General features: G+C 54.3%; 1 protein-coding gene across 7 annotated transcripts in view; it reads right to left on the reverse strand.

Moving 5' to 3' along the window:
* TCF3 (transcription factor 3) overlaps positions 1-27,487 on the reverse strand; it is an 83,388-nt gene that overhangs the window by 31,685 nt on the left and 24,216 nt on the right. For 3 of the 7 annotated variants that reach the window (XM_063403115.1, XM_063403117.1, XM_063403118.1), the window contains exons 4-5: positions 8,143-8,216; positions 6,973-7,069 (exon numbers count right to left, since the gene is read on the reverse strand). In XM_063403115.1, the coding sequence (XP_063259185.1) occupies positions 6,973-7,069; positions 8,143-8,216 (171 nt within the window). Of the gene's footprint in view, positions 1-6,972; positions 7,070-8,142; positions 8,217-24,304; positions 24,369-27,487 lie in introns of those variants that run through there. The other 4 variants (XM_063403116.1, XM_063403121.1, XM_063403120.1 and 1 more) reach the window with 3 other exon arrangements.

A 27,487-nucleotide genomic window follows, 5' to 3' on the forward strand; every position in this document is an offset into this window, starting at 1 on the left:
AGGGACACTGGGCAGTCACTCACTGTGTGATGTTTAACAAAGGCAAATATTGGATCCTGCCCTGGGATGGGGCAGCTCTGGATGCAGGGACAGGCTGGGAATGAGAGGCTGGAGAGCAGCGCCCTGGGAAGGGACCTGGGGGTCCTGGTCAGTGGCAAGTTGGATCTGAGTCACTCCTGAGTCCTGCCAGCCCAAAGGGCCACCGTGTCCTGGGGGTACCAGGGCCAGGGAGGGATTGTCCTGCTCTGCTCTGGGGCAGCCTCACCTCCAGTGCTGGGGGCACTCTGGGCACCACAAGATCAGAAGGGTCCAAAGCTGTTGGAGAGTGCCCAAAGGAGGGACACGGAGCTGGGGAAGGGTCTGAGGAGAGGCTGAGGGCACTGGGCTCGTTCAGCTGCAGCAGAGGAGACTGAGGGGAGGCTCCTCGGGGGCTGCAGCTCCTCCTGAGGGGAGGCAGAGGGGCAGGGGCTGAGCTCTGCTCTGGGACAGGAGCCCAGGAAGGGCTGGAGCTGTGTCAGGCCTTGGGCTGGAGCTCAGGGAAAGGTTCTTCCCCCCGAGGGTGCTGGGGCACTGCCCAGGCTCCCCAGGGAATGGTCCCAGCCCCAAGGCTGCCAGAGCTCCAGGAGCATTTGGACAACGCTCTCAGGGATGCTCAGGGTGGGATTGTTGGGGTGTCTGTGCAGGGACAGAGGCTGGACTGATCATCTCTGTGGGTCCTTGCAGCTCAGGATATTCTAGGATTCTATGAACCCAGTGCCAGATCTGCACTGCTCCTTTGAACAGCCTTTTCTGGATGTCTCTCATTCCTCACTCAGCATCTGCTGCACCCTTGGGTCTGTGGGTGCCCCATGGGATGGGGGACATTTGGGAAGGAGAGGGCAGCCCTGGGCAGCTCCTGCACCTTCCATCATCACATAACAAGGGAAAAAATGCAGTAAAAAACTCAACAGAAGAAATTTTACATTTAACTGTCTATGAAAATAAGGCAGGAGAAAGAATGGCAAATTCTTCTAGATTGGAATGTACCTAAATTCAAAAGGTGCACAGTCTGAGCAAGGCTAGGCTAAACTTGCCAGCAGAAGGAGCTGTTTCTGTGGGCAGGGAGGTGGCACAGGTGGCAAACCCAGACCAACCCTGTCATCCCTTGGCAGCCACAGCCCAGGGCACCAACCAGGAAAGGTGGAAAAGCCCCAGGGAAGAGGCAAGGATCAGGATAGAGGCAAGTCCCAGTAACTTGGGAAAAACCCACCAGGAATCTCCCCAAACTCCATCTTGCTCCCAGCAGAATTACTGAAATCCTGCAGATGGGGATAAAGGGATCTTACGGGAGGAGGAGGAGAAGATAGTGGGAATACACCCCTTGAAGAAGAAAGAGGTTTCCTTTGGAAAGGAGAAGCACAGTGGCATCTGGAGTCAGTGCACTCCAACTCTGGCTGAGAGCATTCACCATTTCCAGATCTTTCTGGCATCCCCCTCCTGCCTTTCCCCCTGCCAGCTCCTTCTCCTGCCCCTCATCTGCCTATGCTGCCTCCAGCCCTGCCTAGGGAGCCATTTCCCAGCCTCTCTCCTCTCCCAGCATGTTCCCTCTTGCAGGATCTGGGATGCCTCCCCCAGCCTTGCCTTCACCCAGGGCTTTTCCAGAGGAACCCCCCACGCCGTTTGTGTGACTCCTCCCAAAGGCACATCTGCTCCTGAGATTGGAGACGAGGTGGGAAAATAAAAACTGCGCTTCCTGAGGTTCCCACCCGCTCTGGCAGTGTCAGGCATTGGCTCTGGCACCCTGAATCATGGCACCAGAGCAAACTGCTTCTAAATAAACTCATGGGTTTGCCATTTCTCTCACAGAACACAGAATCACCAAATAGCCTGAGCTGGAAGGAAACCACAGGGATCATCGAAGTCCAACTCCTGGCTCTGCACTTGACAGCTCAAGAAAAAATATTTAAATGCTGCCTACAAGTTTTTCCAGCACCCACTGGCAGAACCAGTGCCCCCACATCACCCCAGGCCCGGCACTGCCACCACCCACCGTGCACCTCCCCCAGCCCCACACTGCTAATTCTATTAGAATTCCATTAGAATTCCGGCCTGGGGGAAAAGGGGAGGCAAAACACAGCCAGGGATTAAAAACGGGCAGGAAAAAAAGAAGTTAAAAAACCAGAAGCAGCGACAACCCCCTGATTAAACCCATTGTCCAGGAAGACCTCAATCTATAGGCACTGACAATACCCACCCGATTAGGAACACTGCTCTGAAAGGCAGCTAATTACTAGAAATAATTACTAGAAAGAAATCTGTTATGGCTTATCAGTTTCCTCGCTGTTTAACCATCCCACTCCCTGCCTGTCCCTGCTGAAGATGAATGGTAAATTATGAAATTGGTGACTTCAGACAGAAAAGCCCTTCTCACCCTCCTCACCCTCTGCATCCTCTGGGATGAGCCAGTCTGTCACTGCTGTGTCCTGGCACCACCTCGGGACAGTCAGGGATGCTCCTGTCACCTCTCCCCATACCAAGCTGGGAAGCTCAGAACTCCGAGCAGCACCAAAGGCTCAAAGCTGGAAAACTTGGAGGAGGGAGCAATGGAGGGCTCAAACATTGGTTCTACACCTGCTCACCCAGTTCAAAGCCCCCACCCAGTAGCCTGGGATGCTCCTCATCCAGAGCAATGGTGTTTCCATTCGGGGATTTAGAATCACAGAATCCTGGAATATCCTGAGCTGCAAGGGACCCTCAGGGATCATCAGTCCAGCCCCTGTCCCTGCACAGACACCGCAACAATCCCACCCTGAGCATCCCTGAGAGCGTTGTCCAAACACTCCTGGAGCTCTGGCAGCCTTGGGGCTGGGACCATTCCCTGGGGAGCCTGGGCAGTGCCCCAGCACCCTCGGGAGGAAGAACCTTTCCCTGAGCTCCATCCCAAGCCCTGACACAGCTCCAGCCCTTCCTGGGCTCCTGTCCCAGAGCAGAGCTCAGCCCCTGCCCCTCTGCCTCCCCTCGGGAGGAGCTGCAGCCCCTGAGGAGCCTCCCCTCAGTCTCCTCTGCTCCAGCTGAATGAGCCCAGTGCCCTCAGCCTCTGCTCAGACCCTTCCTCAGCTCTGTGTCTGTCCTTTGAACACTTTTTAATGTATTTTCTTACTCTTTTGACAAATTTAGGTTATTCCATCCAGTGCAACACAGCCCTAAATCCCTGCTCATTCCATCCTGCAGAGAGCTCTGATTTCCCCCATCACCTGTAGAGCTGAAGCTGTGGCAGAGGGAAGTGGCTGAAGGTTCCCCTCACACTGTGCCTTTAACGAGAGCAGGAGGGGCACCACCCTCAGCGCTGTGGGTGCCCTGGATGGGGGGAGCAGCTCCCACAGGTGCTGTGTCAGTGCAGCCCCTCTCGGCTGCGTGCTGCAGGTGCCTCCCAAAGCCAAGCACCCATCGTGACCCACGTTCATCCAAAGAACATCCATGAGCTCAAACTCAACAGCTGAACAGAAATCAGTGCTTTTCCTTTCAAACTGCTTTTGGATCAGTGTGCACCCTGTGATCCACAAGGTCACCACCCCGAGACTGGGCTGGACTGGGGTGAGGGGCAGTGATTGTCCCTCCGGCTGCCACCAGAGGGAACAACAGGGATTAAATCAGAGCTTTGTACTCCCCCAGCTCCACACCCCAGGAGCAGCCCCCTCCCCACTGCCCCTGGGACTTGGGCTGGGGAGGGGCACCCTGGGCAGGGGAGGAGGGCTTGGGCTGGGGTGACACCAAAGGGCCCAACCAGGACAGGAACAAGGGGCAGGGATTCACCCTGCAGGGATTTCAGGGATGTGCTGGCAGTGTCTTGCTCTCCTCAGACTCAGACCTGCTTTCCCTCTCTCCTGGGCCAGGCAGATCTCTCCAGCCCTGCCTTTCTCACAGAGTTTGCTGCTCGTGCAGTTTGTGACACCAGCTCCCAGCACAGAGACACTCTGGCAGAAATCTGGATGGACACATTCCCCTGCTCCCCTACCCACAGGGCCACTCTGCTCTGCAGCTCCCCAGCCTCTCCCCTTGCTCCCTGCTCTGTCAGATCAGTCTGAGTGTGACAGGGCTCGTGCAGGAGGGGGAGCACTGGCTGTGCCTGGGATCCCTCTCAGGATCTCCAGGGTCCCAAAATGCCACCAGCCTGCAGGGACAAGGGAAGGCTCCACCCTGGAAGGGATGTGATTGATGTGACTGCATCAAAGTTCAGGCTGGCAGCTCCTAAGCCCACCAAAGACTGGTAAGAGCACAGCCTCCTTTTCCATGTAGAAAAAAAAAAAATCACCATTTGCTCCATTTCTCCAAGTGCTGCCTGCTGCAGTGTCCTTTTGCTGTAGAAAGGTGCTCCCTGTCCCTAAAGCCCATCTTCAGAGGAAAGGGGGCTGCAGCCTGGCCCTGGGACATGCATGGACTCCAGGAACACAAGATCCCAAGGATGGGGGCTCCCAGGAGAGGCCATCACCACCCTGACTGCTCAGAGCCCCAACAATGACTTTGGGGAGCCCTTTCAGCTCAGCCTCCCTCTCTACTGGCCTAACCCAGCACTGCCAACACAGAACATCCATGCTGCTCCCAAAATGGTTCTTCCTGCAGTTCCTGATCCTCCTTGAAGCAATAGAGGTTGAGTGGGAAAGAGAGAAAAATTCTCATCTTGGAGAAGGGCTTAGATGTTTCACACACCTTTCATCCATCAACTACCACATTTTCATCCTCATCTGCTACCTCCACCTCTTCAGATTTTAAAATTCCCTGGTTCCACTCAGCCACCCCATTAACATGAACTTCCCACCCTGAGGGGCACCTTGCTGTCCACCAGGGCCTGGCAGACAAGGGGACACATTTCCAAAACTCCCCTTTCCCTCCCATTTTTCCTCTGCTTTTACAGAAGCATTATTTTATTTTCCTGCCTTTCCTCTCCCTTATCCCTTTGCATTTTGCCACTCTAAAAGTTTTCAGAAGCAGCTTGGAAAAGAGGAAGAGAAAATCCCACCCCTGCTCTTCCCCATGTCCTTCCTTCCGAGCACATGAGCTAAGAGGTAGATTTAGATGGGATACTGGGAAGGAATTGTTGGCTGTGAGGGTGGGCAGGCCCTGGCACAGGGTGCCCAGAGCAGCTGTGGCTGCCCCTGGATCCCTGGCAGTGCCCAAGGCCAGGCTGGACAGGGCTTGGAGCAGCCTGGGACAGTGGGAGGTGTCCCTGCCCATGGCAGGGGTGGCACTGGATGGGTTTTGAGGTCCTTTCCCACCCAAAGCATTCTGTGATTCTTTGATTCTACAATGAAAACTGATTTAAGCATTTTGGAACCTGCTCCCAGAATTGATGCTTTCTTCTTTAACCATGCTCAATTTTAGGAACAAAAGAGACTTGGAAATATGAGGAACCCTTTCCCCCCTGCCTGTTCCCTATTTCAGTGGTGGAGCTCCTGGTGCTTTCCCTGACCCCCCTGGGGAGGTGCAGCTCCTTGAGCCTGGAGCCAGAGTGTGGCCACAGTCCTGCTGGCCACAGGGCCAGCGCTCACCCTCAGCTCCAGAGCCACTGGAAATCACCCACGGAGGCTCCGGCCCCACGTGCCGGGGACCGGTTGGGCTTGCAGGGAGAGCCGCAGCGGCTGCCAAGGCCGTGGAGCCCCGGCTTTGAGAGGGAGCCAAAGGCGTCTTCCCTGCACACATCAAAGGGGAAACCTCCGTGTTCCTCCCCAGGCAGCTCCTTCTCAGCTGGAAACTCTCAAGGCTGCCTTGGCCCCAGGTGTGGGATGGGCTGGGCTGGGTCCCCCCACGCACATCCCCCCCGAGCCGTGCTGAGCTGCAGCAAGGCTCCCCTGTCCTACTCAAACACCTCTCTGTGCTCCACTTACATCCTCCTGGGCACGGGGGGAGAAGGAAGAGCCTCCCTTGCACAGGGGTAGGGGGAGCTGCTCGGAAAGGCTCCTACCCCTGCACAGGATCCCCAAGGGACATCCAAACATTGTCCCCAACAGCACAAGGGGTGAAAGGGGGGAGCAGAGCTCGCAGTGAGCCCCAAGCCCTGACCCAGGCCAGGAGGGGCCAACGTGTGGCTGCTCCTGTCCCAGCACTACCCTGCTCTGCTTTTCCCCTTTGCCACATCCACAGGGGGGATTTTATGTTATTTTATGATTCCCATTTCTTACCCCTCCCTCCCAACCACGAGCAAGCCAAGCCCTGCTCCTTCCACATGTGCTGGAGCGTTTTAACCACCCCTGCGTGGGCAAAGACAGGGAGGACTAACCCCAATTCCTGACCTAATGCCATTAGAGCTCTCTAAGCCCTCCAGGAGGGATATTTTCTGCTCTTAATCTCTCCTCCCACCCCCGAGCTGGGAGAGGTGACTGGGTGAATGGTCACACGCATCTGGTCACGCTCACCGTCCCCAGCACTCGGCAGTCCCTGCCTGCCTGGAGCTGGGGATGGAGGGACCAGACAAGGCTGCTGGAGCCTGGCAGGATATGGGAGAGGTCCCTCCAAATCCCACTGCAGCAAAAGGAGCACCCCCAGCTCTCTGGGAAGTGACACAGCCACCAGCCCCTTGCAAGCCACAGGCACAGTGGGTCTGGCTGGAAGTGACCATGGTGGGATCATCTGGTGCCACCTCCCCACTTAAGCAGGGTCATCCCAAATCCTTAATAAATCCTTAACTATGAGCATCTCTCCCACCTCTAAATCCCAGCTCCCAGGAGCACGCTCAGCCCATCCTGGCAGGCATCGACCCCTGCTACTGCCTGGGGGTGCTACCATAAAGCAGGGAAAAATAACCACACATAAAACAGCTGGCACAGCTGGCACTGATGGAACCCTCTGGAACCACCTCCCCGGACCACAGCTTGGAGAACACCTGGAGCAGGTCCAGCACAGGGAACAGCAACGCTGTCCCAACACTCCCCCACCACGGGCCAGCCAGTGCCACATGTCCTCTGCCCTGGGCACTGCCAGGCAGCTGCAGGCACTCACCCACGAGTCCAGCTCCCAGGAATGGTGACGAGGAGATGCTGTTGTGGGCTGGCAGGTCCCGGTGCTCACCGTAGTGGGGGCCTTCTCCATAGCTCTGCTGGGACAACAGGGGACAGTCACACCTGAGCATGGGGATGCTGAGCACAATCCCAAAACACGAGGCTGCCAGGGCCCAGCCTCCCCCAGGGAGGGGCAAAGCCAAAGGCTCTTTGTGAAAAGGGCATGGAATGGATTTTATCCTCATGCCAAGGGAGAGCTGGGCAGTGCAGAGGCCGTGGTGTGGGAAGGGGACACGGCAGCTGGGGACATGGCAAGAGGGGCATGGACCATGCTTTGACCTGTGCTGGCAGCTCTTGGGCAGTTTGGCACCCACCAGGTAAGAGCCAGGCAGCCCCTCCCTGAACCAGAGAGATGGAGGGGCAAGGAAAAGGCTGGATAAATATAAATACATATTTTTAGATATATTTATATAAATATATAAATCCTAAATACACAAATCAGAGTTGACACCACAGCTCCAGCTCTGCCACTGACTGGAGGGGAGGGAAAGGTGCCATTGCAAAAATGAATCCCACAAACCCATTGAAACAAAAATGACACCGTTTCCGTGAAGTTTGTGGCATTTCTCTCTTCCCATACTCAGGCCCCAGTCATGAGGTGTTGCAGCTCAACTCTTTCCCTGCAAAACCTTTCCCAGTTCTCCATCCCCACCAAGGGGATGGCCAGACAATGTGGTGGATTGCAGGGATTCTCTCCTCAGCTTCCCAAAGTGTTGTGAGGTGGGTGCTCAGGAAGCTTTGGCATCAGATGAGATCCCTCAGCCCACTCAGATCCCTCGACCCACCCATCTGTGTCTCCTTCGGGGACTGTCCCAGCCCCGGGCCCCCTCTCCTCACACCAACCCCGGGTGCAGGGAGGATATGCCTGAGCAGCCAAAGGAGCCCATCCTAGTGCAGGTCTGGGAGAGGTTTTCCAAGGAGAAACCTCAAGGGGACCTCAAGGCAGCAAAACCTGGGGAGATGGGGATGAGGAAAACCCGAAAGAGTTCACAAAACCCACGTCCAAAATGGGGCAAGAAAAGCTGTTTCAGGGTTCGACCCAATGCTCTGAAAGGCCTGGGAAAGACCCGGTTTGTTTTGGTTGGAGTTGGTGTTTGTGCTTTGTCCTTACCCTTCCTTGGTCAAACGTGGAGCTGTTTTGATCTGCCGTTCCCCAGGAACCTGATCCTGATCTTTCATCCAAGCCTACCGAAAAACAGGAAGAACAAAGGTTACTCTTTGCTTTATCAGCAAAGCCTCAAAGGTGTTCTCGTAAAATTAACTCTTCCTTCTACAAACAAAACAATATTTTCATTAATAAACCACTTCCACTTGGCGTGACCAAGCCTCCCCTCTGCCTCCTCACCTTCCCACTCCCGCTGGGAGTTATTCCACAAACTTCAAAGCAAATCCCACCACAGCCTGGAAATGGTTCAAAACATGGGACAGTGGGAAGAGGATAAACAAGTATTTTAACTCCTTTATTCCAGAGAGCACCCATGAACCTCCTTCCCCCAGAACGCGACAGTGAAAGGGACTGAACTATAAATGAAAACCACATTGCATCCATTTGGATGCTCCAGCAGAACTTGAATTGTGCCCACGGTGCTGCAAGGTCATGGGCCAGATTCATGGGCCAATTCTGTTCAACCTCAGCAGGGTGAACGAGTGCCCAGAGGCAAAATCCTCAGGTGGGATTTGCTGGGGGTCCAACATTACAGAGTGTCCAGGGGTGTTCTTTCAGCCCCCTAAGGCTCCCCTAAGGAAGTGGGGCCATCAGAGCACATCCCCAGCCTTCTCAGGGTGTAGTCCTCCCAGGAAAATCCTTGGCAAAACAGGATCCAACCCAAACCAGCAGAGGAGCAGAAGGTTTTGCAATGTTTCTGCACAGGCTGTGGTGGGAAATCAGCTCCTTTCATCCCCTGCCAAGTCCATGCAGGCGGCACCTCCTTGGCTGCACGAGGCACCCAGGGGAGTCAGATAATCATGGAATGGTTTGGGCTGGAGGGGACCGTACTCAGCTCATCCCACCCCCTGCCATGGACAGGGACTCCTTCCACTGTCCCAGGCTGCTCCAAGCCCCAGTGTCCAGCCTGGCCTTGGACACTGCCAGGGATCCAGGGGTAGCCACAGCTGCTCTGGGCACCCTGTGCCAGGGCCTGCCCACCCTCACACCCAACAATTCCTTCCCATTGTCCCATCCATCCCTGCCCTCTGGGAGTGGAAGCCATTCCCTGTGTCCTGTCCTTCCATCCCTTGTCCCAAGTCCCTGTCCAGCTCTCCTGGAGCCCCTTCAGTGAGCTGGGAATGTCCACCATGACACAAAAAACCTTGGGATGTTGCAACAGCACAGCTCCCACAGTTCCTTCCAGCTGATACCACAACCACAAGGAAGGAACCTTCCCTGGAAAACAGCCTAGACTTGACTCAGCTGCAGTATCTGTGACTGTGCTGCTCCATCTCCTGCTCCAGTGGGTGACCAGGGGCTGGTGAGCAGCAGTCAGTGTTCAAAGCAGGGAAATCCAGGGATTTGAGAGGGGCTGGGCAGGGTGGGGGCATCCATCATCCTTGGAGGTGCTGCACAAACACTGTGAACTCTGCTGGGCTGGACAGGGAGAAATCCCAGATCTGCAGAAGCCTGAGAGTGGGGGTGGCACCGGCCACTTCCCACGCCATGGACAGCCCCTGTCCCCCAGCAGGGGTCACGGCCACACCGGCCATGGAGTGACACTGGACTGTCCCGGCAGCATCGTCCTGTGGCAGCACCAGGGCCCCAGGGCTCTCTGGGGACCCACCCTGTGCTGGTTCTTCCAATGGGGATGGCACTTCCAGGTGCCCCAGGATGTCCTTTTGGGAGCAGGGAGCTGCGTGGCAGCAAGGACACGGGGGCAGGGGGTCAGGGCTCACTCCCATTTCGCTTGGCAAAGCTGATTATTATGGCAAACATGCCTCGGATTTGTCTCGTCCGCTCCCCTCACTGTTCATTTAACCAGAAACTTCTTTCAAATTACATCCTTCTATTTCTGTGCCTTTGTGTTAATCATTTCCCCAGAGAATTGGTGTTTAATTGCTGTCTAATTTGCATAATTATGCATATTAATCTCCACACCTAATGAATATTCATAATTCTCATTTAGATTTTGTTTTCTAATCAAAAATTTCCAATGTGATTACTGTGCAGAGCAGGGATAAGCCTCTAATAATACCTTGGATACTAGGGAGAATTACTGCCAATTCTCCCACCTCCTACTTCCTAGAATAAACTTTTGCTTTGCTAATGTGTTTTTCCAAAGCAATTCATCTGCAATCCCTGCAAACCCTGGCGAGGCAGGAGGCAGAAATGCTCCTTTGAGTCATTTTGCTGTCACAGGTGGTTTTAAAGCTCCCCAGGGGTGGGGGAGAAGACATGAGCAGGATCAGCAGCCTTGGACATCCTTGGAAAAGTGGTCCCTTCGGGCTGGAAGGACAAGGACTGCAGCACCACAGTCCCCATGAGGAACCCTGGGAGCCTTAGAGGCAGAGGGCAAGCCAAGGCGTGGGGGTCCAGACCCTCACACCCAGCCCTGCCCCACGCAGGATGGGCTTTGGGGGTCCTGGGTCACCCTGGATCACCCTGACCTCTCCCAGAGCCCTTGGTCCTGCCACCACCCCAGCGCAGAGCAGCATTCCCAGGCCAGAATATGGGTGGACAGGATGCTCAGTGGGCTCTGGAGGGTCATAGGGTGCCTGGAAGTCCAGGGAGATTTTCTTAGGTTGTTGAGTCTTCCTCCCTTGAATGTCCCTTCAGATGTTCAAGAACCTTCAGATATTCTCCTGAGTTATGCCAAAACAGTCTGGGCACAATCCTGTGCCCTGTGCTCTGGGATGCCCCTGCCTGAGCAGGGAGATGGGACCTGGTAAGCCACTGTGGTCCTTCCAACCTCACCCATTCCGGGGTTCTGTGCCAAAATTCATGAAAAATAAAAGTAAATCCTTGCCTGGTGCCCCCAACAAAGGAGGGAAAGGAGACAGCAAGTGGCACAGGGGGCAAAGGCTGAGAGTGAGGGCCACACATCCCCTAGACAAGGACAAACCCCTGGCACGAGCTGCTGCACCCTGTGGTGCCACCACCATGGCAGAGACCCTGGAGAAGGGTGAAACCTCTGAGTGCTCCAGCAGTGACTGCAGAGGATGAGCCACTTCCCTGGGCCATGGCTGGCTCCCCGACCCCTCCTTGGCCCCTTTGTGACCCCAAATGGGTCATGGCAAACCGACCCTTTTTTTTCAGGAAGAAATTCTCCCCTGTGAGGGTGGGCAGGCCCTGGCACAGGGTGCCCAGAGCAGCTGTGGCTGCCCCTGGCAGTGCCCAAGGCCAGGTTGGATGGGGCTTGGAGCACTCTGGGCTAGTGGAAGGTGTCCCTGCCCATGGCAGGGGTGGCACTGGGTGGGCTTTAAGGTCCCTCCCAACCCAAACCAGTCTGGGATTCTGGGATTCTATAACCCCTGGGGAAACCCAAAAGATCTCTTGTACTCTCCAGGTAGTTCCTGTGACTGCCAAGGTGAGGTTCCATTCTCTCACCAACGCAGCAAAGAGGATCCCAAGGTCCTGGAAGCACCTCTGAAGGTGCCTGTGCCAGCTCTGTCTGATGTGTCCTGCAAAATAAAGTCTTGCACCTTCCCCACGCTGCAGCCACTGGCTTGAAAGGTGCCAGCAAAAAATCTCCCTATTTTCAGCACCTGCAGGTGTTTTAGGAATTCAGGGATTTCTGGGATGAAGCCAGGAAAAAGCAGACTACCCTCTTTCAATGTCTGGCATCTGTCCTACATTCCCTGCCAGCCCACTCTTCCCTCCCTTCATATTCCTAAAAATTTACAGTTTCACAGCAAATGTCCTCGGTCAGCCCTGCAAAATCCCAATGTTTGGCCATGGGCAGGAGTGTCTGGAAAAGCTCCCATCAGCAGGATTTGTCCACTCCCAGCACAAAGCCCCAGGACACGGTGTCACCCCAAACACAGTCACACGTCCTGGCTCTGTGAGCACCGAGCAGCCAGGCTGGACACGAGTGGAGGGAGAGGAAGGGGAAGAAGAAAGGGCAGCTGGGGTGGGAAGGACATGGCTCAGCAGCCCCGGGGCTCATCCAAGGGCACCCCAGCAGCTGTAGAGGTGACCCAGGTGCCCAGGGAAGGGTCAGAGGCACCTTGGGGCACCTGGGAATGTGTTTCCTGCCTCTGAGCATCGCCCAGGAGCTGCCCCAGGTGAGATGGAGATCTCACAAGAATCTTCTGGACCCCAACTGCTCCATACTTGCAGACAGATCTGCTGCCTTAAAACACCCACAGTGCTGGCAAAAAAAAAAAAGCATAAATCCAAGTCACCAAAGAGAGATCATGTCCAGAGTGTCACAGAGCTGCTCCAAGGGCTGGAGCCCCTCTGCCCTGGGGACAGGCTGGGAGAGCTGGGGGTGCTCACCTGGAGAGGAGAAGGCTCCAGGGAGAGCTCAGAGCCCCTTGCAGGGCCTGAAGGGGCTCCAGGAGAGCTGGAGAGGGACTGGGGACAAGGGATGGAGGGACAGGACACAGGGAATGGCTTCCACTGCCAGAGGGCAGGGCTGGATGGGAGATTGGGAAGGAATTGTTGGCTGTGAGGGTGGGCAGGCCCTGGCACAGGGTGCCCAGAGCAGCTGTGGCTGCCCCTGGATCCCTGACAGTGTCCAAGACCAGGCTGGACAGGGCTTGGAGCAGCCTGGGACAGTGGAAGGTGTCTCTGTCCGTGGCAGCAGTTGGGACTGGATGGGCTTCAAGGTCTTTTCCAAACCAAACCTTTCTGGGATTTTGTCATTCTGTGACTGAAAATGCACATGGCACTGAGCTGAATTCTGTCTGCACGAGGGAGCTTCAGCCTGGGAGGGCTTGGCTTTGCCACCCTTCCAGTGCTCTCCCACTGTGAGGTGTGTGAGTTTTGGAGATGCCCACGTGCCCCTGCTGCTGGCAGGAGCCAATTTGATTTTAAAATAACCCCATTTCCCAGCTACCCAAGTTAAGGCACACTTTCCAATTGAGAAATGACAAAAATAGGAGCTACCACCTCTCACCATTAATACAGTTATTAAACTGCGTACAGATTAATTGTGCATTTTAATAACCCTGAGCATGAATATTCATAACACATTTCTTGCTCATGTTCTAATTAAAACATACTAATAGAATAAGATGTAGCTGTCAGACAGTCTTTTTTTTTTCCTCACGGTTTTCCTGCCACAGCCAAGAAGAGCTGATAGACAAGAGCCGTCCTAAGCTTCAGCAGGGATGAAAATGATTTAACCACATTTAGGCTCAGAAAAACCATCCTCAGTGCAGCAATGAACCCCAGTAAAGGCTATGGACAAATGTCCAGTGACACAGAAATAAGAGCTGTTCCCACGCAAGAGAAATGGAACCTCTTTGGACACACAGCTCCAACAAGAAAACACAGGAGAGTGAGGAAAGGGGAACTGTTTTACCTAAAGGAGAACAGATTTACTTCAGATATTGGGAGGAAATTCTCCCCTGTGAGGGTGGGGAGGCCCTGGCACAGGGTGCCCAGAGCAGCTGTGGCTGCCCTTGGATCCCTGGCAGTGCCCCAGTCCGGGTTGGAGGGGGCTTGGAGGAACCTGGGATAGTGGAAGGTGTCCCTGCCCATGCCAGGGGGTGGCACTGGATGGGATTTAATGTCCCTCTACCCCAAACTATTCCAGGATTCTGTTTAAAGGCATTAAAAAGGGGCAGGGTTTTGTGATCCATCCCACATCCCTCCTCTTCAGTTCCCAGCCTGTGCCTTCCAGCTGCCATCCTCAGGAGCCAAAAATGCTGCACCAAGAGAAGCTGCCCTGGTTTTAACCACCAGAGCCCCCAAACCTACCTAGGCACAGGTGCTGCTCCTTGAGCCCTGAGCTCTGAATGCCCCAGGCTGAGCACAGCACTTGGATAAGATGTGGGAGGGAATGTGGCTCTGGAGTCAGCTCTGACCACCGGGACACACCACACCCTATGGCCTTTGAGTGAATTGGACAGGGTCAGGAGCTGGACTCGGTGGTGCTTGTGTGTCCCTCCAAACTCAGGATATTCCAGGATTTTGTGAAAGGTCTTTTAAAACAAGCTCAGTCACTAACAATTGCTTTGCTCAAAGCAAAGCCCAAGGGGTGTGCAGCCATCTCTCCGGATCCAGAGGACATGCAAGGATGGGGATGTTTTGTTCCTGAACCCTCTCAGATACCATTTGTAAAGCATATACAGAGTTTTTGCTCTTAAATACTGTAATAGGGATACCCTGAGGAGAACATGCACTGCTGGGAAGCTGCAGGACCATGGCTCAAATCATGGAATGGTTGGGTTGGAAGGGACCTCAAAGCCCATCCAGTGCCACCCCTGCCATGGCAGGGACACCTTCCACTGTCCCAGGCTGCTCCAAGCCAGTCCAGCCTGGCCTTGGACATTGCCAGTGATCCAGGGGCAGCCACAGCTGCTCTGGGCACCCTGTGCCAGGGCCTGCCCACCCTCACAAAGAGGAATTTCTGGGATTTCTTCCTATGACTTGAAATGTCCCAAAGGCACCTTGTTTTCATTTGTCGTGAGGAGGAGGCAGCGAGGGACCCTCACAGCAGCCCCAGGGGTGACACTGGGGGACACTGCTGGGGTTTCTGTGCTGTTGGAGCTGTGACTGAGCCAGGCTGAGCCTCTCCCTCCCCCTGGCCTCCACAATCTGCCCTCCCTAATCTGATTCCAGCAAAATGACTGGCCCAGGGGTTTTTTTGGGTTTTTTTTTTTTTTAATTTTAAATTCTATTAAAAACATTTAGGCCAAATCCCTCCTGTAGCTGGAGGAGTTTTGGAAGCAGCTGTAGCTGCCACAAAGGTGCATCTTCCATCCTCAAGGGTGCCCACGGTGGGGATTTGAGAGTCAGGAGGGAAATTCCAGCTCTGCAGCCACAGCAGTGCCCAAGGGCTGCAGTAGGACAAGGATGTGGTGGCAGCTGGGAGCAAAAAGCCCACAGCCAGCAGCTTTTCAAGCTCATGGAATGTCAGATCCATGGAATGGTTTGGGTCGGAAGGAGCCTTAAAGATCATCTTGTTCCAAACCCCCTGCCATGGTTATTTACCCAGAGAAGCCGTGCTCCCCACCTGCCTCCCTCAGGGGTGGGACAGCACAAGCCACCACAGGCAGGGCCACCGGTGCCACTGTAATTTGATTTGAAGCAGAGGTGACAGAAGGCTGCTTGATAAACACTTCCAAATTAAGCGGCTTTGTGTGCTAATCGCTCTGGCGATCAGCCCCACAGCAAAATCTCTGCTAAAAGGGATTGGAAATCAATAAAATTAGTTGACTAGTAATTAGCTTTAGTCCCAGGAAAACCAGCAAAGTTGTTTTTCCTGAAGAGAGTTGGCTCCATTCAGTAAGGAACAACCCACCCGAGCACCACCCCCCGGAAAGGCTCTGAGGTGCTGGCACAGCCCCTGTGAGGGAAAAGGGGGTGCTGGAAGCAGCTCCCAGAATTCCTGTTTATTTACCAGCTCCATCCACCCCCAAATAGGAAAAAACAGCTGTGAGTGGAAGGCAGCCGGGAGCTGTTTACAGGACGTCGATTGTGGACAGGACCATACAATTTGTTCACTTCCTTTTCCCGGTGCATGACAAAACAATTAAAATAAAAATAAGGGGGGGTGTGGATAAAAAACCCACCCTGAACACCTGGAGGGCAGCACAAGGTCCCTGGCAATGCCACCCTAGAGGGCTCTGCTCATGGGGCAGGTCAGGGGATGTTTTATCCCCTCCACTGCCTTGAAATTTGAGGTTGGACCAAAACTGACTGGTTGAGACGTTGAGGCTCAGCTGTTCTGCTGCCCTGGAAGTGTCCAAGGCCAGGCTGGATGGGGCTTGGAGCAACCTGGGATACTGGAAGGTGTCCCTGCCATGGCAGGGGGCTGGAATGTGCTTCCACTTCCTGACCCATCCAGGGGCATCAAATGGGCCAGGTGGCATTTCCCTCTGGGACAGGGACAGGAGCCCAGGAAGGGCTGGAGCTGTGTCAGGGCTTGGGCTGGAGCTCAGGGAAAGGTTCTTCCCCCCGAGGGTGCTGGGGCACTGCCCAGGCTCCCCAGGGAATGGTCCCAGCCCCAAGGCTGCCAGAGCTCCAGGAGCGTTTGGACAACGCTCTCAGGGATGCCCAGGGTGGGATTGTTGGGGTGTCTGTGCAGGGACAGGGGCTGGACTGATGATCCTGTGGGTCCTTTCCAGCTCAGGATATTCCAGGACTCCATGAACAGATGCTCTGGACCTGGAGAGCCTCAGTGACACCATCCCCCAGACCATGCACCCCACAGGGGGACACACAGCAGCACCCACATTAAACTCACAGATCCCTGCACCATTTCTGGGGAAGCTTCTGCCCCTTTATCTTTGTGATGGTGAATGAACCCAGAACCCAAAGCCATGACAAGCCCATCCACCCCACACCCCCCTGATTCAGGAAAGCACCTGCTGCCACTGCCCCCTCCCTAAATGTGCACTCAGGGATAATTTTTGACTTCAAAAAGCTGATGCCACCACTTTGGTGATTGTTAATTCCTCTGCTCAGCATCTACTCGGCATCTCCTGCACTGTATTCCAGTTCAGCAGTTTCTGCACACACACAGATGGGGTTTAGGAAATGTTTGGGGCTGGGGAAAAACATGAGAGAATCAGGGAAGGAGTGGATAAAAATGATCCATTGGCTTTCCACGAGGGCTAACTATAAGGAGAAATTGAACCTACACCAAAACCAAACAAAGCCAGAAAGAGGGGAAAAGAGTCAAATAAGTACTTTAGCAATTCCTGGTCTTTTGAAAGATGCTCTGGTATCACTGAAGCTGCTCTTAAAGGATAGGGCAGGCTCCGAGGCAGCCCCCAGGCTGGTTTTGGAGGATGTTAGTGTGGCATCCCAGAAACAGAATCCTGCAATGTCCTGAGCTTGAAGGGATCCGCAAAGATCACTGAGTCCAACCCCTGTGCACCCCAACAATCCTGCCAAGTGCATAAATAGCAATAATTACATGCAATAATAAATGTACAAACCAGTGCCCAGCACAGGGGTGAGGAAGTTCTGGGAAAACCAACAAAACCCAACTAGAAAATCCAGCCATCCTTCACTTTAGACACGAGTCATATTTGTAGATGTAAAAGAAGGTCCTCACTGCGTTTTAGGGAGTGATTTTATGGTAACCAAAATAAAAGCTTGCCTTTATGTTAAGTCATCATGAAGGAAATTAATAACTTGGACCAGCCCAAGTCTCATCAAGGCCTTGCAAACGACTGCACAGGGTGCCCATGGTGGCACTGGGGCACAGCCACCATCCCCTGTGGCCAGAACATGGCCAAGGACCCGACCCACGGTGCCAAGGTTCACACCAGAGGTGAATTCTTGGGCTGTGCTCCTCCTGGAGGATGGTTCAGACTGGATAGGATTTATTAAACTAAAAAAGTGGGGATGGATGGATGGATGGATGGATGGATGGATGGATGGATGGATGGATGGATGGATGGATGGATGGATGGATGGATGGGAGCAGCCCAGGGAGAGCTCAGAGCCCCTTCCTTCCCTGTGAGGGTGGGCAGGCCCTGGCACAGGGTGCCCAGAGCAGCTGTGGCTGCCCCTGGATCCCTGGCAGTGTCCAAGGCCAGGCTGGACAGGGCTTGGAGCAGCCTGGGGCAGTGGAAGGTGTCCCTGCCAGTGGCAGGGGTGGAATGGGATGGGCTTTGAGGTTGCTTCCAGCCCAAGCCTTTCTGGGATTCTGTGATAAAAATCCAGAGAGAGAAGTGAAGGCAGGGAGATTTTTGGGCCTCCCAAATGCAGGGAAGATCCTGCTCCCTCCAGCAGGAATGCCCTGAGAGCATCTCCCTGCCCCTGGGAGAGCCAGCAAGATGCCACACGGAGAAAGAAAACAAACCTGTGACGACAACCAGAGGGAAGAAAATAAACTTTAAAGCTCAAAACACTTCCCCCAGCTGTAAAAACAAAGGCCAGCAGTGACCAAACACGAGCACAAAGGAGCGGCAGGAGAAGGGGATGGAGGATAACACAGTCAGGGCTTTCTAAAGGTCATCAGCCTGCAGGACGAACCCACCGTGTCCCGTGTCCCCAGCCTCTCCAGGACAAACCTACCCATGTCCCTCATCGCCAGCCTCCATCCAAGCCTGACAGCCCTGCAAGAAGCAGGATGTCAAGGAGGGTCCAAGGGACAACAGTGCGGGAAACAGACCAAGAATAACACTGGGCTGAGTCAGACCAACAACAGGTGTCAGAGGAGTCGCTTTTCCTCGCTGGCCCTCAGATCAGCCGTGTTTTGGAGGGGCAGCTCTGCTCCCTCCATGCAGATGGACACAGACCCAGTATGAGGTGACAGTGGGGACCCCACAGCCAGGCTGGCCAGCCCTGCAGTGCTACTGCACTGTGACAGGGACCATGGCAGCTGGGAGAGCACAGGGGGATGTCCCAAAGCTCTGGAAGCAGCTTGGGATAAACCCAACCCTGCAGAACAACATGGAGGTGTGGCCCAGACCCGACCCTGTGCTACCTCCTTTGCAGGAAGGTGTCACACAGCACAATGTCTGGCATTCTAGAATCATGGAGAGATTTGGGCTGGAAGGGACCTCAAAGCTCATCCAGTGCCACCCCTGCCATGGCAGGGACATCTTCCACTGTCCCAGGCTGCTCTGGGCACCCTGTGCCAGGGCCTGCCCACCCTCACACCCAACAATTCCTTCCCAATCTCCCATCCAGCCCTGCCCTCTGGCAGTGGAAGACATTCCCTGTGTCCTGTCCCTCCAGCCCTTGTCCCCAGTCCCTCTCCAGCTCTCCTGGAGCCCCTTCAGGCCCTGCAAGGGGCTCTGAGCTCTCCCTGGAGCCTTCTCTTCTCCAGGTGAGCACCCCCAGCTCTCCCAGCCTGTCCCCAGGGCAGAGGGGCTCCGGCCCTTGGAGCAGCTCTGTGCTCTCCTCTGCACTGGCTCCAGCAGCTCCACGTCCTGCTGCTGTTGTTCCCTAGGGCTGGGGCAGCTCTGCAGGTGGGGTCTCACCTGAGCGGGGCAGAGAGGCAGAATCCCCCCCTCCCCTGCTGCCCACGCTGGGGGCTCAGCCCAGCACAGGGGGGTTCTGGGGTCAGTGCCCATGGCCGGGGCAGCCTGAGCCTCTCACCCACCAACACCCCCAAGTCCTGCTCCCCAGGGCTGCTCTCCATCCTTTCTCCCATAAACGCACAGACAGCCCCACGGAGAACCTTCTCTGTTTCTGCCTCACATGCATTCAAGAACATCAACACGTTTGTTACCCCAACAATTGAAATTCAGTAGATACGGGGTTATTCCCAAAGCCAGGGCTTATATTCCATTAAACATAAAGCTTCAGGGAGAAGACTGAGTGTAAATCCACATCCTGTTTTTTTCAGGTCATTTACTGTACCACAGAGTCACACACTCATGACAGGCGCAGGCACTCCACACTCACACATGGATTGCTGTCCAAAGGGACACAACTCATTTTGCTGAGTGAACAAGGGAACTGAGCAGCCTGAAGCCAGCCAGGGCTGAAACACACCGGGTCCCCTGGGACACCCAGTGACCTCTCATGTTCCTTGGGCCATGGGGCGTTTTGCACACCCCCACAGTTGCACGGAGGAGCTGCAACACCCCCACTTACTCCACTTAGCAGCACCCACCTCTATTTCCGCTCTGATTTGCATCTTTCCAAGTATTGTTCAATTTGCAATGTAAAATCAAATTACAGCCGCAGAGATGCAACCGGAGCACTGGGGAACAGAAATCTTCTCCCACTTGGTTTCCATTACTCATGAAGAAGACAAATGGGGACAGAGGCTTGTTTACTTACAAGTGACCAAAAAAAACCCCAGAAGTTTGCCAGAGAGGCATTTGAGATCAAACAGGCAGGCGGTGCCAGCTGTGTGTACGTGAGCCCTCCCAGCCCTGCACTGCTGCAGCCCTACAGGTAGGGAGGCCAGGGGCTGTTAAAAATTAGACAAATTAAGGATGGCTTCCAAATAATGTGGAATTTACACGGGGAAGTGGCCAAACACACATACACCCCACCAGGGTGGCCTTGGCAGTTTGTTTGTGAGCCTCCTCCTTGGCAGTTTGTTTGTGAGCGGGGAGAGGGATGGTGGGGAATGACTTGTGCACTAATGCACAAGTCCCTGCAAGCCTCTTTGGGAAAAGCAGACCCAAAAGGGGTGAGGAAGACAGGCAGGAGTGGTTATGCCCAGCCCAGGGGCTGTGATCCTGCAGGCTGCTGGGCCCCTGCAGATGCCCCAAGGGCTCAGGATGCGGCCGCAGGACCCGAGAGCCAGCACTGGCCCAGACGATGATTCAGCCCACAGGAAGGATCATCTCAGAAGAATTGTTGGACACAATGAGGAAAACTTTCCCAAACAAAGCATTCTCAGCACCACCTGCCTCCCCTCCCTCAGCCCCAGCTCCTGCTCGCGAGTAACCTCCAGGCTCTGGTCACCACAACAAAAGCTGGTGGTTTTGTTTTCCCCTTTCCCAAGGTGAGCATTCCTGGGGCACAGCGGGCTCAGGATTCCATCCTGGCTCCCGAGAGCAACACAGAAGCTGCCAACAAAGCCCCTGGCCATGTCCAGTTACAGCCAGCAACCTCAGGGCTGCAAACTTCAGGAGCTGGATATATCCAAAATATACAAGCTAGGCTTCCTAAGGAATCCTTAAAGCAAATCCGTGGGTCAGAGCACACCAGGTGCAGAGTTTTGGGGATAGCTGCATGTACAGCCAAAGAGTTCACCCTCCCAGACAGCAGCTCTTACAGAATTTAGTCCATGTGACACCACACAGTAAGGTATTTACCTGAAGAACAATTTAAAGACAGATGTGACCTATTTAGAGCTCTGCCAAATATTTCTGTAATTGAATAGACCATTGATTATTTAAATTGCATTAGAAAGGGCTGAAATCAATCCACTTGCTCCTACAAAGCACCATTTCCATGAACCACAACTCTTTTCCCCCTCTTTAAACATAAACACTTCAAGACATTCACTTGTCTCTTGCCCTGAAAGGATCCACATCTTTGTATAATCATACCCCATGCCCTAAATTCCTCCTGTACCCCTAAATCCAAAAGGACAAGTCACAGGAAGAGTTTACCTGAAGACAAATGCCAGCCCATGAGCTTTAAGGCTGCCAAGGCTTGTGGTGTGAGTGGGGCAGGGCCACCAGCCCTCCTGACCTCGGCAGGAGTCACTGATGCATGGCACTGTGGGTTTAGGCTGTCAGTCAGCCCTCGAGGCCTTGTTCACCACACACTGCTCAGGGGACACCAAAAAGTTGCTCCAGCCCCTCGCGCTCTCATCCCCTTGCCCCTAAATCCAGCTTCCAACACACATTTCCAAGCAGGGTCTAAATACTGGGAGGGATTAAGGCACTGAGCTGGTGGGAGAAGGTTTTATGTCTCTGAATGTGTCACCTGGTTTGGGACATAGAGAAGTGCCCGGGGCAGCTCCTGGGAAAGAACAGGACAGAGCCAAGGGATGCAGCCTGGATCCAATCTGTCTGTGATGGGTCGTGGTGGCACCAGCTCTGCCTGGGACATGCCACCCTCAGCAAGTGCTGCTGGGCTCCTCCTGCTCTGTAAGGGGCAGGGAGTGCATGGCTGAAGGAGCAAAGGGAGCCCATCCCCACCATCCCTTCAGGCTGGGCACCCACTGTGTCCCCCCACTTCACCCGTGCTGTCCCTGGGCAAACGGTGGCACGGGTGAGGAGCCAGTAGATGGCACTCAATGAGTAGCACGGATCCTACTCTTTCCCAGGACTAACCAGCACCTTTCTCCCCCCCTGCACATTTCAAACCATTCCCTGGGTGCAACTTTGGCATCACTCAACAGCGGCTGGGAGGAGCTGGTGCTCCTTGGTCTCACCCCTTGTGCTGGGCAGCAAAAAAAGCCCTGGAAAAACCCCACTGCCCAGCACCTCAGATGCCCCCGAGATATCAGGAAAGCAGATTTTATTATTTTTATTGACATCTCTCATGTTACCCTGGGCACACACTGACCATTGTTTAAGTTGTGGATGGGTGACCCCAGGAAGGTGGGAGGCAGTTTCCCATCCCTGCTCCACAACCAGCGTGGCAAACCCACAGCAGCATCAGCCTGGCCTCCCAGCCCAGCCCAGCCCTTCCAGGGCTCACACACCAGGGCTCTCTGCTGCTCAGAACAAGCTGAGACAAAAAGAGACCCATTAGATTATCTTGTCTGTGTCTTCCCTACATGAGGCTTTGATTTCTGGTGCTTTTGTCAAGCCAAGCACTAACACTCCTTATCAGGAATCCTAATACAACTGTCTAGGAATATTGACCATTAACAAGTTCCTCTGATATTTTGCTCAAAGATTTCTTTATTTTAACTATGAGAAGCTCAAAGAAATGTTTTCCTACATGAACAAAAAGAGCTGCAGCAGTTAAAAACCTGGAGCTGCAGTTTGCTGGGATGGTAAGAGCTGAGATCACCACCGTGAATGAGAAGCTGCTGTCTCAAAGGAAAGTGGCTGCATTTTCAAATGCAAGTTTGAAACAAAAAAAAAAAAAATCAAAATTATATGCATAAAAATGAGAAACAACAACAACAAAAAACAACAAAAAAAGTGCACCATTCCCAGCCTAGAGCTGCAAGGAAAACAAGGACCAAAGTCATCCTTGGACTGTCTCCAGGATGTGAGCTCTGCTGGAAGCTCCCACCTCTGCTCTGGGGACACCCAGGGCCATGTGGGCCCTGACAGAGCTCCCTCCACATCCCCACTGCACCAGGTTCAAGAGTGGCTCAGGGCACGGCAGCGCTGGCTGCAGTGGGAGGAACGGGTCTTTCTCACCCTGCATTTCTCTTGAGTAAGTTCTGAGCTTGCTGGACTTTCCAAGGGTTGTTGAACATTTAAGGCAGCAGGAAACCCAAAGAAAATCGGTTCCCCATTTGGAGCACAACGTGCCCCAGAAGCCCCCAAGATGGGGCAGGCCAGGATGGATGGGAAGAGGAAGATCTCAGCTGGCAGCTGGTTTGCAAAACCACAGCCCCACACCTTCGCCTCTCAGAGCCTCAGTGCTGGTGCCACCATGGCACAGGCAGCAGGGACCGGCTGGAGAAGATTAACTGCCCTGCCTGCTCCCATCAGACTCCTCATTTCCCAACAGAGTCAAAGGGAAAAAAGCCATTATCAGCTCTCTGGTGCCCAGGATCCACCACACTCTGGGGCTGTTCATCCAGCTCCTGCCCACACTGCTGTGGTCAGGGCAAGGAGCACACACCAACCTCTGCTCACCTCAGGGACAGAACTTTAACTCTCTCAGTGAGCCCCACAGTTGTTTGGGTTGGAAGGGACTTTAAAGCTCATCTTGTTCCATGCTGTGTCATGGGCAGGGACACCTTCCACTATCCCCGGGTGCTCATGGGAACCTGCTCCTGGGCTTGCATGGCTCTGTGCACCCTGCAGCTCCCCCTGATTATGCAGCATCTCAAAGTCTCAGCTGCTCCTGGCATCCCAGAGAGAGCCCAGTCTGCACCCGGGATGCTGCCTCACCTACACAAGTTCATGTTTAAAACTCAGAGGTGCAGGTTTCTCAAGGTGTCCCTGTACCCCATCTCAGTTCAAAGCAGGCACCATGAGCAGCGATTCAGATGAAATGGTTCCTCTTAAGTGACAACTCCACATGCACAAGTCACTCCAATCAAAGCCAGACCAGCTCCAGGGAGCTGTGCCTTGTTTGATTCATATCTAAACCCACCTGAAATAAAAACCATCCCACGAGCCCCTTGTAAAGCAAGGAAACCCCACACTCAGGCCATGTCACCACAGCAATTAACAATACAGCAATTAACTGTGCCAGCGACGGGCTCACGGTGTGGGGACCACGGGTGACCCAACATAGGACACCCTCAGCTGGCACTTGGTGCTGCGTCCCCAACCCACAGACCCCTCTCCTCCTGCAGCCCTGCCCTGGTCACAGCTATTACAGGTTATGGGGACCTGGGCACGCACAGTGGGGAGGCAGCAGACAAAGCTGAGCTGTTCCTGCTCCCAAAAGGGGCTGTGTGTCCTTGAGCAGCTTTAAGGCTCTCAGTTCCTGCCCAGCTGAAAAGTACCCAGAACGTGAAGAAGAAGCTCCAGCCTGACCCTCCACAGCCCACCCCTCCAGAGCGCAACTCCCACCCGACCCACTACAAATCACCCCTTCACGCTCCATCCTCCCACCCTGTACCAAAAAACCACGCCAGATGTGTGGCAGGAGCACGTACCCCTGGACAGCTTGTTCTGCGCTGCCATGTCCCCGGAGCCAGTGTGGAGCCTGTGCCGAGCGCTCCAGCCCAGCCCCGGGGAGGGAGGAGCAGCTCCCGGTGCCTCTGCCCTGTCCTGCCCACCGCTGCCTGCCTTTGTTTGGGGACTGCAGAGAGTTCACTGTAGGGACAGGCAGAGGCAGTGAAAGGAAAGTTAATGAAGTTTATGGCGTGGATCAGGTTTACCCGGGAGTTTATGAAGCGCTGCCTGGAGAGCAAAGAGCAAATGGACAGCATCTCTTCTAGATCAGGATTATTCCTAGGGAGCCCTGGAAAAAAATCACCCAAGTGCTTCAGTCATGCTCTGATCTACAGATGAGGGTGGGCAGGCCCCGGCACAGGGTGTCCAGAGCAGCTGTGGCTGCCCCTGGATCCCTGCAAGTGTTCCAGGCTGGGCTGGACAGGGCTTGGAGCACCCTGGGATAGTGGAAGGTGTCCCTGGGTGTGGCAGGGGGTGGGATTGGATGATCCCTAAGGTCTCTTCCAGCCCAAAGCACTCCGATTCCATTATGTTATCTTCTTGTTATCTCCTTGCCACGAGCCCTTTAAAGGCCAGGTCAGCCCCAGCGCTGCAGCTGGAGCAGTCTGTGCCCTCTCACAAAAGCCACCTCCACCCAATCCTGCACAGCTCTGCCATGGTGATCCAGGGGACTCCCTTGGCACAGCTGAGGGCACTGGTTATTGTTTGGCTTTCCTTTATCTGCAGATCTCAAAGCATTTTGTAAATGTTAAACCTCAAAGCCTCTCCAGGGAACAAAACTCTTTCTGCTATTGTACAGATGGAGAGACTTGCCCAAAAATGAGGGCAGAGCTAGGGAGGCAGCAGAGCCCAGAGCTGAGCCAGCTCAGCTTTTTACTGGCACAAACTACAGTGACACAGATTATCCCTGGAAGACCTGTGTGGACAAACACATCTCCTGGGAGAAGCACTCACTCTCCAGGTGGGAAAGCCTCGCATGCTGGAGCACCCAAAAATTTATTTACAACTGGTGCTCCAAACCACAATGTCTCACCCATCTTTCAGTTTTCTTCTTTGGATAAAAAAACCACCATAAACCAAAAAAACACACCCCAGTTCTACAGTTTCAACTTTTTAGAAAATTATTTAAAGAAAACAGAACAAAAAAACCACAATGATTTTAAAAATACAAAGCAAGCTGGGGGGAGAAAGGCTCTTCTCTATTTCTGAGCTGACCCAGGAGGGCTGGGCAGGGCAGGGAGCTGGGGGAGATGTTCCTGCCTGGCTCTCAGGTCCTGCTGGCCATGGGGGCCGTGGGGAGCTCCCCAACTTTTCACTCAGCTTTATTTCCCATGCATTTCAATTTAAAGGCACCTAAGGGCCAGCAGGAATTGGGCATTCAGTGCACCCAGCATAGCTTTGCCCAGTGCTCCAGGAAAATGCTGCAGTGAGCCAGATGGGATGGAATTGTACCAGCACTTCACTCAGGACATCACTCAGTGCCTGTAGGCTCCAGCTAAGGGAGAAACCACAAATAACTGAGTGTCTGGGATGGGAAGGAGCCAGCACAAGGGTGCCCTGGCAGCTGGAAATCCTCACAGGAATGAAGACAAGCAGCAGCAGGAGCAGCCCAGCACAGGCATCCTCTGGGATGCACAAACCTGCTCCACTCCGGCTGTAAAGGTGTCGTCAGCAGCCCCCACAAGTGCAGAGCTGGGCCTAAGGAAGCCCCGTGTTGACGAAAAGAAGCAACCAAAGAGAACCCCAGAAGTTTCCTGTGAACTCATGATTCCAGACATCATTTCCCTGAAATGCCTCAATTCCCAGACCCTTCTCAGAGCATCATCTCTCCCCCAAGCCGAGGATCTCAGGTAACAGCCACTCCTCCAGTTTCTGACCCACACCTGGTGTTCTGCACCACAGAGAACCTGGAAGAGCAAAACTGGCCATGAACAAGGCACGGAGTGACAGGACAAGGGGGAATGGTTTCCCACTGCCAGAGGGCAGGGCTGGATGGGAGATTGGGAAGGAATTGTTGGCTGTGAGGGTGGGAGGCCCTGGCACAGGGTGCCCAGAGCAGCTGTGGCTGCCCCTGGATCCCTGGCAGTGTCCAAGGCCAGGCTAGACAGGGCTTGCAGCAGCCTGGGATAGTGGAAGGTGTCCCTGCCATGGCAAGGGGTGGAACAGGATGAGCTTTGAGGTCCCTTTCAGCCCAACCCAGTCTGGAATTCTGTGAAGCACACATAAAAACCCCACAGGACAGAATTCAGGACTCATTTTCTAATCCAAGCTGCTCATATCCAAGTGGTGTTTCCAGCATGACAGAACTCCACTTGGATCAACCTCATGCTTCCCTGCAGAGCCAGGCAGTTCCTGGAAAGTCAGTGCAGGGACAACAACACCTCAGTGCCATGGGAAGGGCGAGCACCAGAACTTGCAGCCTCTTCCATGGCTTCCCTGCAGCTTGGGAAGGAGCCAGAGCCAGAGGGGACATGAGGCAGCTCTTGGTGACTGATGGGGAGAGGCCAGGCAGAGGCCTCCAGGCACCTCGGCCAGAAACAGCAGCTTAACATTCAACAAGCCCCAAGTTTTGAGTTCTGAACTAATGGAAACCGAGAGGACCTGAGCAGGGTCTCTGCTGCCCACAAGGCAGCCCAGGCTCCTTCCCCTTCAGCTGGTTCACCCCTGGTCACTTCTGCAGCTGCTCCAACCTCAGAGGCCGCTCGTGACATCATGGCCAGCAGCAGATAACGAAGGAAACACAGCTGGGACGGGCACCACTAAGGCTCTGCACTTTTAGCCGAAAGGGAATTGGACTCAACCAAACCTGAATCAGGAGTCTGAGGCATGAAGATCAAGCAAGAAGGTGCAAAGTGGAGCTGTTTGGGTGAAGAGAAGCTGTTGGTGGCAGCCCCGGAATGCTGGTGGCTGCTCCCCAAGGAAGCTCAACATGCAGATCCCCCACAATGGTTCAGATGGGCTCAGCTGGCCAAACCCACCCTGCCCTTTCTCTCCATCCTGCACCTTCACTCCCCACTGATTTCCATGGAAGTGCTTAATTAATTAATTAACGCCATGATGGCTGCTGGGCTTCATGATACCAACAGTGAATCAACAGCAGATTGGTGGGCAAAGAGAAGGGGGACAAGAACCACGAGAGCTCCAGGGTTTGGGGCAAACACTGC

This window comes from Prinia subflava, chromosome 8 (genome assembly GCF_021018805.1).
Source record: "Prinia subflava isolate CZ2003 ecotype Zambia chromosome 8, Cam_Psub_1.2, whole genome shotgun sequence".
Lineage (NCBI taxonomy): Eukaryota > Metazoa > Chordata > Aves > Passeriformes > Cisticolidae > Prinia > Prinia subflava.